At 45.0% G+C, this 16,858-nt stretch overlaps 1 protein-coding gene across 1 annotated transcript; it reads right to left on the bottom strand.

The window, feature by feature from the left end:
• Window positions 1-6,419: 6,419 nt before the first annotated feature.
• Window positions 6,420-14,852, bottom strand: LOC124669553 (chloride channel protein CLC-c-like). Its single transcript, XM_047206150.1, has 8 exons — window positions 14,657-14,852; window positions 11,334-11,635; window positions 10,248-10,448; window positions 9,939-10,116; window positions 9,212-9,474; window positions 8,095-8,364; window positions 6,880-8,011; window positions 6,420-6,728 (listed from the first exon to the last, which is right to left on the bottom strand). The coding sequence occupies exons 2-8, from the start codon at window positions 11,594-11,596 to the stop codon at window positions 6,639-6,641; spliced, it is 2,397 nt and encodes a 798-aa protein (XP_047062106.1). The 5' UTR covers window positions 11,597-11,635; window positions 14,657-14,852; the 3' UTR covers window positions 6,420-6,638.
• Window positions 14,853-16,858: the final 2,006 nt, after the last annotated feature.

Below are 16,858 nucleotides of genomic sequence, written 5' to 3' on the forward strand. Positions count from 1 at the left end.
GAGGAGGAGGTAGATAACACAGGGATGGGTTTGAACTTTTGAGTGGCCCTGCCAAGATTTGAGCCACCCCACCGGGGGCCAACCACAGATTACAACAAGATTGGTGGTGGTACAGATTCTGAAAACAAAAGGGCATTGCCAAAAAGAAAGCTCTGTTAGTTGGCCGATAATCATTTTCTCCTACGTTTCCATGAGAAACACCAAACGAAATGAAAGTATCTAATCCTAGCTAAAAGGATTCTTGAATGAGCAAGAGGCCCCGGAAGAGAGTGAAAGACATCTAGCGGTACAAAAACAGTAGGAGCAATAATTGTTCACACATGCATGATCGAGCTGGATCTTGTTGAATTGACCAGAAGTATAGTGCACTCCAGAAATTCCACAAGAAAATGAAGTGCATCTGTCACACATCTTGAAGCATGATGACCGGCATTGTCCTCCGTTTTCTTGCGTGCTGCCATACACCTCAGTTTGACTGCTTTAAGATCAGATTGTATCCATTATTTACACATGCATATTGTCTCTCGTGAATTCACAAATTAACTTGGTGACCTTGTTAGTGTGATTTAAAGGATTCCAAAAGCACAAGAATAGGAAAAACATAGAAATGGTATATCGTGGCATGTGAAATTCTACATGAATAAAAGATGCAGAAACTAGTTGTAGAAGTCGTTTGATTGCACCACAAGAAAAACACACGAATTCTCTATAGAGATTGAATTCATGTCATATTGTCATAGACCCATAGAAAATTTACCAAGAGGTCTAACCTCTTTTTAAAAATCCTATGAAATTGTAGTATCAGAAGGCAATCCATATGAATTTTGGAAGATTCACTCCTTTAAACGGCCTATGTAGAAAAAAAATTATTGGTAAAAATCTTACACAATTCCTTTAAAAGTCCTTTGAAACCAAAGAGGTGTTGATGCGATCTCTTTCATGTATATTTTCTTCCCGAGAATCTATGTATGCATATATCCAGATATCCTTGACGCGACACATTACCTACCAAATCGCTTGTAGTTGTATCAGTGTCCTGGATCGGGCGGGACAGGTTAAATGCTCCCTCACTGTCTTGGCTACGTTGTGCGGGTGACGTCGCCTGCGGGCTGTTGAAGACGGGTGTGCGAAGGTTTCAGCAGCAAGGAAGAAGGGAACAAGAACCAAATCTCGAGCTAGCGAGGCTTAGCTGTGGTAACGTGCGGCAGAATGCTAAGACTCCTCATAGTGGGAGTAACATAGGTAGTAACATCACACACCCCAAAATATTTTGGTGACATGGCATGATAATAAATGAAGAAAGAGAGTGGGGTGGTAACTAGCTATGTTACCATAACATCACACTTTTCAAGACAAGATGAGTCTATAATTTAATAAATATAACATGCATGATACCACATATGTAACTACCCACTATGAACCCACTATGAAGGTAGTAACATAGAGTAGTAACATGGTGTGTTACTATCCTATGTTACTCCCCACTATGACTAGTCTAATGTGTGTGGGGTTAAGCTAAGCCCCAGGCCCCAGCCCCGAGGGTCTAGCTAGGAGATCCGAGAAAGATCCTCGTCCTTGATGACCCCACCATGCAGGCTGCCACGCCTGGCGATGGTAGTACGCACGTCACATGGATTCATGATTTGTTCTCACCTGCAACCGCACCAGCTAAGCTATGCTAGGTTATCTACAGACATGGCTAGACTCGGCTCCAGGAATGCAAGAATGAACGGGCTAGCTGTTGGATTTGTCTAACTTGTTTACCTCTAGTGTACTTTAGGGATCAGAGGAGATTATTCTCGATCCTGAAAATTCCCCAATGAGCCGTTTATTTATCTGGGTTTTGATAAAATAACTCTGAAATATTTTGCTTAGATTAAAAACTCTCGTCATACTAGTATATTTTGGGGGTGAGTATTTGAGGGAATTTGTACAGATTGGTTGAGTAGATTATTTGGTAGTTTTTCGTCGAACCTCGTAGCTAACCTAATTTCATCATTTAAACAAATAGCTCACCCACATAGACACTCAATTAAATATGGAGCCCAAACTTGTAAAGATGTTGAGCTATTAAAGCATGCGGCGGCGTTATCCTAGTCATTATGTTTGCGTTATTACATCCATATGAACCTACCTTGTTGATGAGATTATGTTTCTATCTTGTTATTTTAATTATTTTATGTGTGTTTTCTTAAACTCTGTTTATTAATTATCATCAGCGATATGGTTTGCATACCTACTACTACTCTATTAATGCATGTTCATATTCGATTAATTGATTTTTTTTTTCACGAGTATGTTTGGTTTCCCTTCTGAATCCACGGTCTCGGGTATCTGTATTTAGATTCGTAACAGTACATTACCGATCAGTTTCGAATTGGTCAGGAAAATATAGCATAGTACTTCGTATATAGTAATGGAAAAAAATTCGACCTGGTCCTATTACATCACTAGTACTCTCTTCGTTTATATATGTAAGGCCATTTTGAATTTTCGAGCCTCAATTTTTGTCAATAATTTGAGCAATATATTATACGTCACATGATACCAAAAATATACTATTTCCTCCGTTCCATGAAGGTTTTATGAGATTTGTCAAAATTTGGATTTATCTAGATGGTATTTAGTATCTAGATACATCTATTTTTTGACAAAAATTAGAAATCTTCGTGAGAAGGAGGGAGTACTTCTGTTTCGATGAATAAGACACACACGTATTTGAAGACGAACTTTGATCTAAAAAAATTGAGCAATTAAATCTTGATTGTATTATACGTAATTAGTATCGTTGGATTCGTATTGAAAACACTCTCTAATTGATGTCAATTTCATACCAACAATCCTTTTATATTTGGAGTAATTTTGATCAAAGAAAAAAATACGAAATACGAGGGTGTCTTGGTCATTGAAATGGAGGGGGTATTGTTGGAAACATCTTTCAAATATGAATCCAATGACATACTTCTGATGACATATAACTCATATTTTTCCGATCAAAGTTAAACCTCAAAATGCATAGTGTGCATATATTTTAGGACGAAGGGAGTATCCAACACCGGTGTTTTTTTTTTTGCGAAACAACACTGGTGTATTGGTGTATTGATGATGGTTGTGTATGAACCGAACTTGAAATCGTAGCTTTACGGCAGCTTATGGAAACAGTGCCGACCTGCACAACTTCGGGTGTTTTTTTTTTTCATTTGGCACCGAAAATTGCCAGTCCACCTCGGCCACGGAGGGGATCTCGAATCATCCGAATCCCGCGCGGCCCGGCGCTTGACCAGCGAGACCGCGACCCGGGGCACGGGTTTCACCGGCGTCAGGGGACTCGATCGGGGAGTACTTGTGCGGGTACGGTGGCCGGTGGGTGCATGCGCAGCTCCGGCCGGCCTCGCATTCAAGCGCCGAAAGGGGAGGCGGATCGGTACAAGCGTACGGGGAGATCCTGCCATGCCTTGCGTACGGGGGACGACGGTTCAGTCACCGGGGATCTGTCCGTCCGCCGCCGCGGCACGCAGTCTACTACGCTTTGATTTGACCCGTACAGCCGTACTCCTCGGCGTCCTCGCGAGATGGAGTACGTGGTGTATGGTCGTAGCTTTCGCTGCTTCTTCTTCGGTGACGGTGAGTGTATGTCTAGTCTGTTTGGCAGCTCTGGTTTAGATTTCGGCCTTCCCGGATCCTTTGCTGGATTCTCCGGCCATCAATGGAGGTCCTACTAGGCTACTAGTACGACTACCTGCCTAGCCTAGTCGACCACTGAATGTAGCTGCTCCTTAGTACTCCCTCCTTTTCAAAAATAGATGTCACAATTTTATTTACATACAGATATATTTTTATTATAGATAAATTTGTATATCTAGCTAAAGTTGCGACACCTACTTTCGGAGCCAAGGGAATATTACTCTGCATGTTAGATTTAAACATTCTTGTTCACTCTCCCTTGAATACGTGTGAACTAGCATATTTTAGCCTATATTTTGCCTAAATCCATGATAAGTATTTAGAGTGGGATATACTTATTCTTTCCCAAAATTGGTATGAAAGCATATATAGCAGCTAGACATCTCTCACTCTACTAGTACACCGCCTGTAGCTATCATGAGCAACTATCTATAAACCTATTGCATCTAGTAACCATAAGCTCCCGCTCGTACTCGAAGAAGGGACTATACTTGGATCCACTGCGTAGCCATAGGAATAACCCGCAAAACAATTTAAAACCCCAGCTTTGCTAAAAAAAATATTGTTCTTACAGCTCCATAACCACCAGCATAAACGAGAAACATGTATTCTAGGTTTGGTTTTCTTATCGATTCAATTTAGCAAATTCTCAAACATGTTTTTATAATTGTAGGTGGTGGAATGTTGTAGACAAAAAAGAATTCACTGTATAATTTTTGCAAATAGACATGCGAGAAAAAATGTTCTATTGCCTCTCCCTTCCTCGATTCACAAAAGCAACACTTGTAACACCCATTCTATTTTCGCTTCAACAAGTTCCTTTTGTGAGTAATACCTTTGTATTGGGGAACCACATAAAAGTTATCTTTGGTGGTCGTATACTACAACAGGGAGAGAGGGGAGACGCTCCAAAAGAAATCTAGGGCTTCGTCCCCTTAGCCGGCGGCGCCACCGGTCCGCCCCTCCCCCCCCCCCCCCTCCCGCCTTCGGGGGGCCTTGGAGATATGGCAGACCACAACCTCTCGCCAGCACGAGGTTTTTGATATTTTTTTAGGTATTTGCAGTATCTTCTTTAGGATAGCGAGGTGGCTGCTACATTTCGATGTCAGAATAAGTTTCTCCTCGCCCTATCCTCGTACCGGTGGTGCGCCCAGCGCCGGCGAAGGCCGTGTGGGGTTGTCTTTTCACGTACCTCCTAGGATTCGTTCGGTCTTCGTGTCAGTTAGTGTGGTTGCAAGTTTAGCCCTTCCGATTTATGGTTCTCATATTTGGCGATGGTTGTTGCTCCGGTGTGTTGGTTTTTTGGGGTCTTAGCACAACGACTTCCCGTTTGTCTACTATGACAAGCGTTGCCCATCTTCATGAGGGTGGGGCACGGATAATGGCACCCTTCGACTCGCTCTAGTGCTTGTAGTCTTCTGTAGGTGGTCCAAACATATATTTGCATTTTTATTACTTTTAAAGATCTTTTTACTACGATTGATGTTTATTAATACTTAGGCATACTTTTTGCAACAAAAAAAAATCTTTAGGGGGAGTTTATGTTTTCACAGGTTGTGGGAAACGGTTATGTCCATTCACTTATTCTTGTCCATTTATTCGACCAAAAAGGTTCCTAATTTAGTTAGCTTTCGAAGAAAACTATCTCAGATAAATTTACCATCACTAACGTTGACACAGATGGAGCCACGCGACCAATTCTGTTGCCGTTAGCGTCCACTCTAAACATATGTTTAGAGGTGACTAAGATACACCAGCATTGATAAAAATATTTTTCCGTTGTACTATATTATGAAGCGAGAGATATTTACTAGCAAGAGATATACTCACAAAACATGATACGTCTATTAGTCCACACTAATACGTCGAGCTAGCTATAATTAGTGCGAGAATAACAGAGGGGGAAAACATGATCTTCCTTTTTTCTTTTGCTTGCCCACCTTGCTTGGAAGGCAAGCTAGAACGCAATGGTGCATGCCTCACTCCGATATCATGACCCAAAATCCTCGCCTGAAAACACACCGTATCTGCAGTGTGTACATGATCTTATGCCACAACATGTTGCCCTGTTGCCACAACATGCAGGTAACAATTCTTGCAACTGTCACAGAGAGCAGCAGAGCACAAGCCGACCAAAAAGCTCAAAGGGTTTGCACAGGCACAAAATCTAATTTAACAGGGCCAAAGGAGATGAGAGTTTGTGCATAAAGTTCTTGGCATTTGGAATGCATGCATCACACTGAAAAAATAGCCTACACTGGTGACTGGGAGGTGCGAGACAGTACCAACTAGCAAGCAATGACCACACATGCTGGAATCTATAGGGGCAGCATCATGTTGCCTTGCCTGTCACTGTTCCCCCTCTTTCTGTTCATGTCTGTGGTTTAACCAGCCACTGGCATGTAGGCCAATACAGTTTTGGTGATTATTAGGTCAGCAGTAGATGCCACCAGGGTCGCTGTGGAAAGGATCCTGGCGATTTTTTGTGGATCCTTCAAAGCAAGAACCAACACCGGCATGTGACAGCAACAAATGAGAGGCCTCCCCACTGACGCCTGGACAGCCAGCTTGTTTGGAAGCAACTGCATTTCCTTCATGAATACTTACGATTCAGATTTCAGAACCTTGTCTGCCGTCATCATTCTGTTCAGAAAAGATCACTACCGACAAAGTTTTGCAATCCAAGCTACAGGAACGGCAGATGAGAACCTCTGAACAACACGGCAAGGCACAGCTGAGGAAAAAGAGACAACATGTACTGACAGGTGTATTGTTTGCTACACATGAGTATAAACTACCAAAAAAGAAATCCAATGAAACTGCTGATTGAGGAATCAACTCTTTACAATACATATATCAGCTTATTCCATGATCCAGTGAAGCATCTTCACGAGAAATGACAAGCCAGGTACAAAAAAATTTGTATGATCTGCTGAGTGCTCTGATTTGCCCACTCAGTGTGATTTGCGGAGATTTGGGAACAGCCCAAGGATATGCTCCGGCATGAGATCGTGCCTTGTGAGGATCCCAACAATGGGATGTCTCTGCATGGAAAAAGAAGAAAACTGTTATCGGCGTGTATTTGGCGTTGAATATTTGAAAATCCAGCTGCATTATCAACTTCATATCATGCACAAAAAAAGAATGTGCAGTAAAATATTGAATATAGAAGGACTGGAGATAGAGAGGTCTCACCCCTGGGGTCTTTGGCACAACCAGGAGGTGTCTTAGCCCTAGTGACCTGAAAAGGACTGCAGCCTTTGCAAGTGACATTGTTTCAACCACCGTGTAGGGTGAGGTATTTGTGATAGGATGCAGATCAACATACATCTCCATTTCTTCATCACTGAAATCCAGGTCCTCGATTTTCATACCTTTCCCGGAACCAGCCTTGGCAAAGTCAAATGCACCAAATCTTCGCAGCACAAAGCTACCACTTGTTTTCACCTTGTCTTTCATGAAGTTCTTACCATTCAGCAGAACCAACAGGTGTGATCTAAGCACCAGCCCAACCAGCTCTGGAGCTTCTGATAGAGGTGGCTCATCAACCACTGGAAATCCGTTGTGGCCCGTGATCCTTAAAGCTTGAACAATGTTGCCCACCTTCTCAACGCCTGAAAAGGAGATAAGTGGCCCGGACACGACATCACTAGCTACCAACTGCCTCATGTATGGTTCGGCATGAGCCTCCATGAATGGCAAACCTTTCATCACTACAATCTGATCATACACCCCTTTGTTGAAGCAATCGGCTATGGTCTTTGATATCAGAAGGACAAGCATGACCAAAGGGAGCATATGGAGTTCATTCGTGAGCTCCAGAAGGATTACACAGACTGAGACTGTCATCCTCATTGTTCCACCAAGGAAGGATGCGGCACCAAGCAGTGCAAAGAGGCCAGGATCAAGATCAGACATGGGGCCCAAAAGTGTCCCCACTATGCGTCCATACGTAGCCCCAGCAAGAATTACAGGGATAAAGAGACCAGATGGGACAGCAATACCATACGTCAAGAGGCCAAGGCAGTAAATAGCGGTGAAGAATACGAAAAGACTAGACATGTGGAACTCGTTCGCGGTGCCACGGCTGAAAAGATTGCGGATGGCATCATCATTTGTGTTGAAGAAGAGTGATGCAAGACCATTGTAATGACCAGGTGGGCACTGGAAGCTCTTATAATTTCCAGAACGACCAATGGTGGGGCATTCCTCCATGGAACCAACAGGGCATGGAGTGCACGGAGCAAGCCAAGGGAGCCCATAGGAGCACGCCGACGTGATAATTGATATTGTGATGGTGAGAAGGATCTTTAATGGAGCACCCCTCCTATATGGAAGCATGCCAATGTAAATGAGATTTCGTTTTGAAATTGAAATATAAAAATCGGAAAACTACATCAATGTACTTACTCATTGATAATACTGTAGACACGAAGAATCCTATCCAAGAGAAAGTTGAAGAGGCCCCCGAACACACCACCAATTATTCCAAGGATTATAATTGCGATGACATCTTGGGTGCCGTATGTCGGGATGTTTGAGCTAAGATCAAACATAATCAAGCCTCCTTGCCCAAACAGACCACATTTTCCACTACGACAGAACTCAATCAGGGCCTTCAACACGACAGCAACAACAGCAGTTGTAAAGAATGTTCTCCACAGAAGAGCACTGCGCCACCTGAATAAATAAAAGCAAAACCTTTTTCACCAAAAAAACTAAAAACATACACAGTAAAATTAACATGTTCATATAATCATATTAACCACGTACGGATGTGAAAAGAAACACGAATTCCATATTATTAAAATACCCTATCCATATTAAATAGGACAAATATAAGGTTTAGAAACTCATCGAATGAGTAGATCCTCCCCCCATTCGCATTCATATGGAAAACTATGGATGCAGCTAAGATTTCAAGTTTTCCATCTGAAATGTTATTTCACCTGAAATCCAGCTCGAAGGCGATAATAAAACTGTATACATATTTTCTACCATATCCGTATGTAATTTGACAATTGGTCAAGATAGTGTAAACTTGATGTTTCGTTGGGTTAGTTGAAAATTGCAAAAGATAGTCGTTGCGAGCATGAGGAAAAGTGTCATCTTGCGTAGTCTTTAGGCAGATACCACAATTCGACCAAATTCAGTAAAAGTTGGAATCACATTTGTATTAACTTTAAAATATGGATCAAATGACCACTGTCCGATTTGTTTACACTCCTAGACCCAAGTACTAATTTCAAAAACATATTTGTTCATCTTTCACCAGTTGCCTTATGCCCTTACCAGCATACTGAGCTGTGGTCTATAACAGTTTCATGCCAGGTTTAGAACTTCAGACTGTGGAGGTTAGTATAATACATACCCAGTGTCTATGGATGCTGCAGATCTTTTTTATTGCTTAAGATTGGAAGTTTCAAAGTGGTAAGTAGAAACACAGTTATAAGTAAGAGCAATCTAACAGGATTATCATCTGTATTAAAGTACGAATGAACAGCTTGAGAAGGGACAGAGATGGTACCATGATGCTGCTTCCTCGAGAGCAAAGAGTACACCACCAACAGGTGCACGAAATGCTGCTGCTACTCCAGCAGCTGCACCACATGTAATCAAATCCCGCCTATCCCTATCGTTCTTAAAATATTTCAGCCAATTACAGGTAAGATGATACTTGCGTGATCCCCCCTGACCAAGCAAGTTTGCAATGCATGCCCCTGTATGCACCATGGGACCTTCTTTCCCAAGTACAAATCCAGCTGAAACTCCAAGTATTGAACCAAATATCTGCAACATAATTGACGAAAGTTCAAAGAACAATGTAATTGACTCTGGCATACAATTACCAATACCTATTTGTCTCGGCCTAATGATGTGCCAGCTACAAACGAGTTGGTTATACATCATTTTGTTCTTTAGTTATCAACCATATGCTCTGCAACTGAATCTAAATGAAAGGTTCTTTGCAGTTTCATACATGGACATGCTTTGGGACATTGTGGGTCACAAATCTGAATAAATTTCAATAACCCTAGACATTTTCTGCAGTTGCTGACAAAATAAAACGAAAATGAAATAATGATGAGTGTTTTCATTTAACAGATGTAGTAGTGTTGAGTTCCATGTCAATTAGATTAATTTTCCAAGTTATTTTGTTTCTGTACCAGAGCCAGAGCCAAGCCGGTTATATCAATTAGTATGCTCGACCGTAGAAAATGCTTAGTACATTTTTATTCTGGGTTCAAACTTACCTTCACAAAGAGTGTGCTGGGAGCTAAAATAGAGTAAGCATCAACACCATTAAGATATGCCTTAACTTCAGGAATTCCAGAACCAGCAGCAGCCGGTGCTATGTAAGCGCAGATTGCTGCAGCAGTGGCTCCCAGGACTAGATTGCAGCCTCCATATGCCAAAAATGCTACGATGTACCTGCACTGGAAGCAGCACACAATCGACAACTTCACATTACCACATCGCTGTAAACCAACAAGCTGTACGTACGGAGAACTAGTAGAGTGCATTATGGTAAAATAGCAAATCCATGGGTGGTGAAGCTTTACCTGTTCTGGAGCATAAGTTCACCCGTGATCAACAACTTGAACCCAGCAATGTTCTCGACCGCAAGATTGTTGAAGAAACCAACAAGCCCAGTCAGCAGGCCAATAAGAAGAACCAGTGCCCATTTCAGAACAACATACTGAAATATCTGCTTCTTCTTCCTCGACCGCCAATCTTGCTTGAAAAGATCGTTCTCCACGATTCTGAAACAAGCAACGGAAAATTTCAATATCGAAACTACTTAAATGCACCTAGTGGCTTACAGTGCACATCTTGCGTAGCTACATTCGTATCTACTTCTCGTCAGAATTCGATCGTTGACTTGCCTACGAGTAAATGCTAGATCCTCTGAAGGTGGGACTTTTTAAAAGAAAAAGTTTCTTGGCTATCTTAGTTTTGCATCTTGCTTTCAGTTAATTAACATATGAATTCATCAGAAGTTTGATGTTGACTACTGCGTGCAAACACGTTACTGCTAGTTTTTTTTTTTTTTTTTTTTTTTTGCGGAGACACGTTACTGCTAGTTCGTGTCAAGGGATAATTAACATTTTACTAGCGGCTCTGTACAATCAGTCCCACAGTTGGTAACTATGTATAGCAAGTGCCCATTCAAATAATACATTCGTAGGATTCCCTTGAAACTGGACCAGTAATAAGAATCCTAATAATAGTAACAGGTTAGCCTGCTTGAACCTGGCAATGTCCCCTAGTCAGCACTTACTAGCCCGTGCAAGACCAAACCTCAACTTTGGCATTGTTCTTGATCTTGATGCCTGCCAGTATCTGAGTTCTTGACAAAGTTGGAAACAAAAGCAACAAAGGATGACACTTTTTTCCACCGACGGATCACGAATTCACCAGAAGATGCTACTGTGGCTTTTTTTTTTTTATGTCCAAGTCAACCAATAAACTAGGCGTAAGGACAACTCGTCATTCATCGAGATCAGCACAGCGATAAAATAAGAGCTGTAGAGGAGCTAGTAGGTTCAGAAGAGCAGTTCCATTAATCAGTAGCTAGGAGGTTATCGGAAGGGGGGAGGAATTGATGGAGGGAGAAGGACAGGTAGGGGGTTCGGGGGGACGCTTACTCGTAGTCGAGGCTCTCGATGGGGAAGACGTTGGCCCCGACGATGGCGATCTGGGAGGTGGTGTTCATGGTCCGCTTCCGCAGCAGCGGCTCCCGCGGGCCGCCGCCGCCGTCGTCGTCGTCGAACCGCAGCAGCGCCTCGGACGCGGCGCCACGCAACCCGCCGCCCCCGCCGTCCATGCTCTCTATGTCGTAGCTGAAGCTGCCGTCCCGCTCCGGCGACGGCTGGTGCTGGTTGGAATGCGGCGCGTGGTTGCCGTCCATCCTTCCGCTGTGGCGCGCGGGTGGCCCTCGCTTCGGCGCCTGCAGTTTTATTGGAGTGCGTGAGCAGCAGAAATGGCAATGAGTGAAAGAGGGGCAGATAAATGGAAGGAAATCTGGGTGTTAAATTCTTGGCGAAAATTGCGTCAGCACGTGCCAAAAAAATAGCAATGATAAAAGCTGTGTAATCTAGCGAAAAATCACATTTTTTGCCGAAGCATCCACTAAACGTACTATACGAAATGAAATTGTACAGTACATAACCCGTGAGGCAAAACATAAAAATCTTGCACTCCGCCGCGAAAAAAAAAAAAGGCGGGCACGAGAGACACGAGGCCGCAAACGGACAGGGCGAGGCAGTTTCGCCAGCGCCGCACGACGACATGACAGGCGCGGCGCACCATGGGTGGTCGGCCCTGCTTGTCATGGTGACCCATCGTGGATTTTTCGCCACACGATACTTGAATCTCCTCCCTGATTTGGCGGGCTGTTTGTCCTTGTCTCGTCTCGCCCGCCTAGGCTCGCGCGCCTTGGTCCCGTTTTATCATCAGGTGTTTCGCCGGAAAAAAATTGTGGGAGGAAAAGAGCTGCATTGAAGCAGACAGACCTCCTCCTGGCTCCTGCAATGGAGCCGCCGTGCCGGCGAGGTCATGATGTCCGGCGAGGAACATGTGATCTGATTAACAAAAAAGCGCGCGACAGGCAACAGCAGGCAGCGGGTACGACGGCAGCGTCGAATCGACGGAAGAGAAATAGTGTCAAATCATGGCTTCTACCAAACTAGATTGTCAGATCGGATCACGCAAGGATCACGGCGCGAAGCTTTTAATCATGAGGGCTTTCCGATGGTACGATCGAACGCGCGCGATTATTTAACGAGGGTTGGGCAGAGGGAGATCGGAGGGAGACCGACGTGCTTGCTTGGGCCGGAGATGGCAATCCCTTTACGCTGACGGAGCTGAAGGCCAGAATTGGCGTGTGCACGATGAGTTCCAGCAGCTGTAGGATTAAGACTGCTTGCTATAAAGAGCACAATGCGGGCATAAAAAAACGAATTCAAGTTTGCAACCATCTACCACCAATAGTATGTATCCGTCTGCGCTATCGACGAATTCAGAACTACCAGTACGTGTAAAGGCGACAGGTTCCCGCTCCCATAGGATATGACAGAATCAGCTTCACAAAAAGGCAAAGTAAAGACATAGACAAAGCATCCAATCCGCATGTCGACGTAGCTACCGTCGCTGCCACTTTGCCAACACCCTCACGGCTCAAATGCTGACCCGTTGTTGATTAACCTAATCAGATAGTACTACTAGTAAGTTGTTTCTTTAGGTGAATCCAATCATGGTTAGCTTTCCAGATTAACCAAGAAAGTCGAAGTACTTGTTGCAGGGGCAGTTCTCTTCCTTAGGCGACGGGAGCATGCAGCGCAACCGCCTTGGAACCCGCCATGGAGCGCATGTGGAGAGAGTTGGGTGGCGGCTAGGGTTGTGGATGTGTTGTGTGGAAGGGGCAATGAACGAGCATCGCGTTTTATTCACCGGAGGTAGGCGAGGGGGTGGTGGTGCGGATTAAAGCCGGCACGCAAGACAAGGCGCGACGAGACGTCTCACTACGTGTTTGGGGAAATTGCAATGTCACTACGCGGAAATTAAATTGCGATGGCCAGAGGTAAGCGATGAGTGTGCGGCAACCCTGTGTGGCTGACGATGCTAGCCCACCACTCGCAACGCGGATTTTGTTTTGTTCGGCATCCCCGCAACGTCAACTGTGTAGCGGGGGCGGACTGAACGCGCCAGACATCGTAATAAACTGCGCCGGATGAAAATAGGCTTTAAGATGCGCGGCTGAAATGTTAAACATCCGGCGCGCCCCAGCCCCCTTTTGGGGACACTTTGAGAATCACGGCTCGTCTGAGGATTGCACATACGGAGATCGGGGAGAGACCGAAGCTCTTGCTTGGGCCGGAGATGGCAATCCCCTTTTCGCTGACGGAGCTGAAGCCCAGAATTGGCTGGTGCACGAAGAGTTTCATAAGCTGTAGGATTATGACTGCTTGCTACAAAGAGCACAAGGAGGGCATACAGAAACGAATTGAAGTTCGCAACCATCTACCAATAGTATGTCTCCGTCTGTCGGTCTGCCCTATCTACCGATACGACAGATTCCCGCTCCCATAGGACAAAATCAGCTTCACAAAAAGGCAAAGTAAAGACATAAACAAAGCATCGAATCCGCATGTCACCGTAGCTACCGTCGCTGCCAACTTTGCCAACACCCTCACGGCTCAAATGCTGACCATTGTTAATCAACCTACGCATGCTTGCTTTTTAGGTTAACCCAATCATAGTTAGCTTTCTAGATTAACCAAGGAAGGAACAAGTGGTAATATACAGTAGATGTTTATCCTTGGGCCTCCTACAAGTGGACAAGAGGACAAGAAGAGCGAGCTGGGCAAGCAAAGCAGAGTGCAGTAATCGCCTCCTACTCCACTCAGATAATAACAAAACCAGTTAATCCTTATCAGACTACTAGTAGTAGTTTAATTTCAGCAGATGCGTGCCGCATGTTCCCTCTGTCTCTACCTGGGTTTCGGCTCATGATCTAGATCACCCGGTAACTTTCTACTAGTCAAGCTTCTTTCGGTCCTAAATTTTCAGGCAATCTCACGTCACAGGAAGGCCATGATTGAGGCATGAGGGCAGCTGGTAGGACCCGCCCGCTAATGTGCCACCAATCGGCTAGCTACTGCAGAAGCTTCGCATCCAGCATGGCGCCATGCCCAACCTAGCTGCCAACAATCGCACCCATAACTTCGATGACGCTAATTAGGCAAAGGCTGCCGCTCGATCTACTGCTACCAGCGTCCGAAATCTGCCGCTACGCTAGGGATCAACCGGCGCGGGCGGCGATCGATCAAGCATCCCAGCAGCGCGACCCAATGAATGAATGAATGAATCGGGACGGACAACGGTAGCTGGAGAAGAAGGGAATGCGAAATGTAGACAGAACAGCAAGGCCAAGCAGGTTGAGTATGCAGAGGAGGGAGCTGGAGATTACCTAGCGGAATAGCGGTGTTGACCCGCTGCCGTGCAGATGAGCTGATCCGAGGCCAAGAACAGTGCCGATCGATCGAGGACCTTTCCCCTCGTCCGGTACCAGACTTCCTGCTCTGCTCGTGACCAAGGACGGCGGAGACGAAGAGGAGGAAGAGGAGACGTACTCGAAAGGCAACAAGGAGCTCGTGGGGAGAAAGTGGAGGGAGAGGAGCGCGGGACAAGTCAGGGAAGAAGGAGATGGAAGGCTGGCTAGCTTAAGTATTGGGCTAAATGAATGAAGCGCTGAATCGGATGGAGATACCTTCCCTGACGTGCACTCGATCGGCTCCATCTGGGGCCGGCTCCATCCGTCATACAAATCATGGTGCCGACGTGGAACCTGCTGTCCTGCCCGGGAACGTGTCTCCCGTGGCACCCCGCCGATAGGTGGACGGCTGCGATCGCGGCAAACCCGCGGCTACAAATTAACCCCCTTGGCTTTTTTTTTCGAACGTCAACTTAGCGCATCTCCAACGGCTCGCCTCATTTTCGACAAGAAAAAGTGTTCGTTCTAGTTTGTTAGGTTCAGACTACGCAAACCAAATTACCTTGGTTTGGCAGAAATGTCCGCTTGGATTCGGGTTGGTCCATGCGAACCGTTTTCATTCATTTGCAGTCAAATTTTCAACGCAAATTACTCAGAGACGTAGTGAACAATAGTCCTGCAATAAACTAATGCTAAGTTCTTTATTACATCATATAAAGGACAACATTCAAACACAAACAAAATTCATAACTGAATGGCTAAGATTCAAATAAATGACTGCTCCTCATGCCCTGCCAATGCTCACCGAAGCTTAACAATATCCGCTTGGAGACGAGCGGATATGTGGCTATCACGAAGCTCAATGTGCATACGAAGAAACTCCTCAAATGCTGCTGCCCATGGCTGCGGCTCAACCAACCCACTCTAAAATTGCTAACCTTGGTCATGGAGGTTGTCGTCATGTTTTTACTCAACGATCATGTTGTACATGATGACGCTAGCAGTCATCACCTCATACATGATCTGAATATTCCATGTTCTAGCAGGGCGACGAACAATATCACACTAAGAATGCAGCGCACCAAATGCTCGCTCCACATCTTTCCAGCAAGCCTCTTGCCTCTGGGCAAACCTCTTCGTTTTCTTTGTTCCTGGATTACCAACCGTGTTCACTAGTGTGTCCTAGTCCGGATAGATGACATCAACAAGATAGCGTGGCTTGTCATATCCAATGTCATTGATCTCATAGCTAACATAGTAGCATTTCCTTCTACAAGCCTTGAGAACACCGACCAGCGATGGAGCACGTTGAGGTTATTGTGGGAATCGGTCATGCCAAAAGAAGAGTGTCAAATCCGCATATTATATGATGCAACTGCCTCAAGAACAGCAGTGCATCCCTCTGCATGCCCGCTATACTGGCCATGCCATGCAAATGGGTAACTTTTCCATTCTCAATGCATGTAATCTATGCTTCCAATCATTTCCGGAAATCCTCTTACCTTATTGTCAACAACAGTCGGGCAGTGTCAGCAACAGTTGGCTCTCTCAAGTAAAGATCATCGAACACCGCAATTACAGCTCATGAGAACATGTACATCGCCTCCAGGAAGGTGGACTCGCTCATTCGCAAGTACACATCAAGGCGATCACTAGCCAATCCAAATGCAAGCATACAAATACTCGTGGAACACTTCTGATAAGAGGTGAAGCAAAACTTACCGGTGGCATCGGGCATGTATCCTAAATAGGTGTCATAGTCTCTCATGCTGCGTAGAATAGTCGAGAACAAGCATTATGACATCTGATACCTCCACCGGAACATGGCTTCTGTGAAGACCGGATTGGTGGGGTGGAAGTAGTCTCGATACAGCCAGTAGTGGCCACCCCCTCAATCATGCAACATTTGTCCTTGTGAGGCCTCGTCGAGCCTATGTGCACCAGGGTCTCCATCTAAGTGTGCTCGTGGATGAGGGAGGGCACGGTAACCATGAGCATCGAAGAGGCGTCCGACTTGTCTCCCGACGAGCTGTCTAGGACATCTTCGACGAAAAAGTCGATCGACTCTCCGATGTTCATATGTGGTGGCAACAATTATGGGTCAACTGCCTCACTATATCAAACAAATGGCCAAAAGTGGTCTAGAATTTCTTACCGGAAATTGGCCGAATAGGTCGT

The sequence above is a fragment of the Lolium rigidum genome, chromosome 7 (assembly GCF_022539505.1).
Source record: "Lolium rigidum isolate FL_2022 chromosome 7, APGP_CSIRO_Lrig_0.1, whole genome shotgun sequence".
Taxonomy (NCBI): domain Eukaryota; kingdom Viridiplantae; phylum Streptophyta; class Magnoliopsida; order Poales; family Poaceae; genus Lolium; species Lolium rigidum.

Excerpts from the sequence above, each read along its gene's own strand:
- LOC124669553 (XM_047206150.1), bottom strand. The coding sequence starts at position 11,596 with ATGGACGGCAACCACGCGCCGCATTCCAACCAGCACCAGCCGTCGCCG. Across the intron at positions 10,117-10,247 it reads GAACTTATGCTCCAGAACAG|GTACATCGTAGCATTTTTGG; the intron begins GTAAAGCTTCAC and ends CTTCCAGTGCAG. Across the intron at positions 8,012-8,094 it reads GTCTACAGTATTATCAATGA|GAGGGGTGCTCCATTAAAGA; the intron begins GTAAGTACATTG and ends GCTTCCATATAG.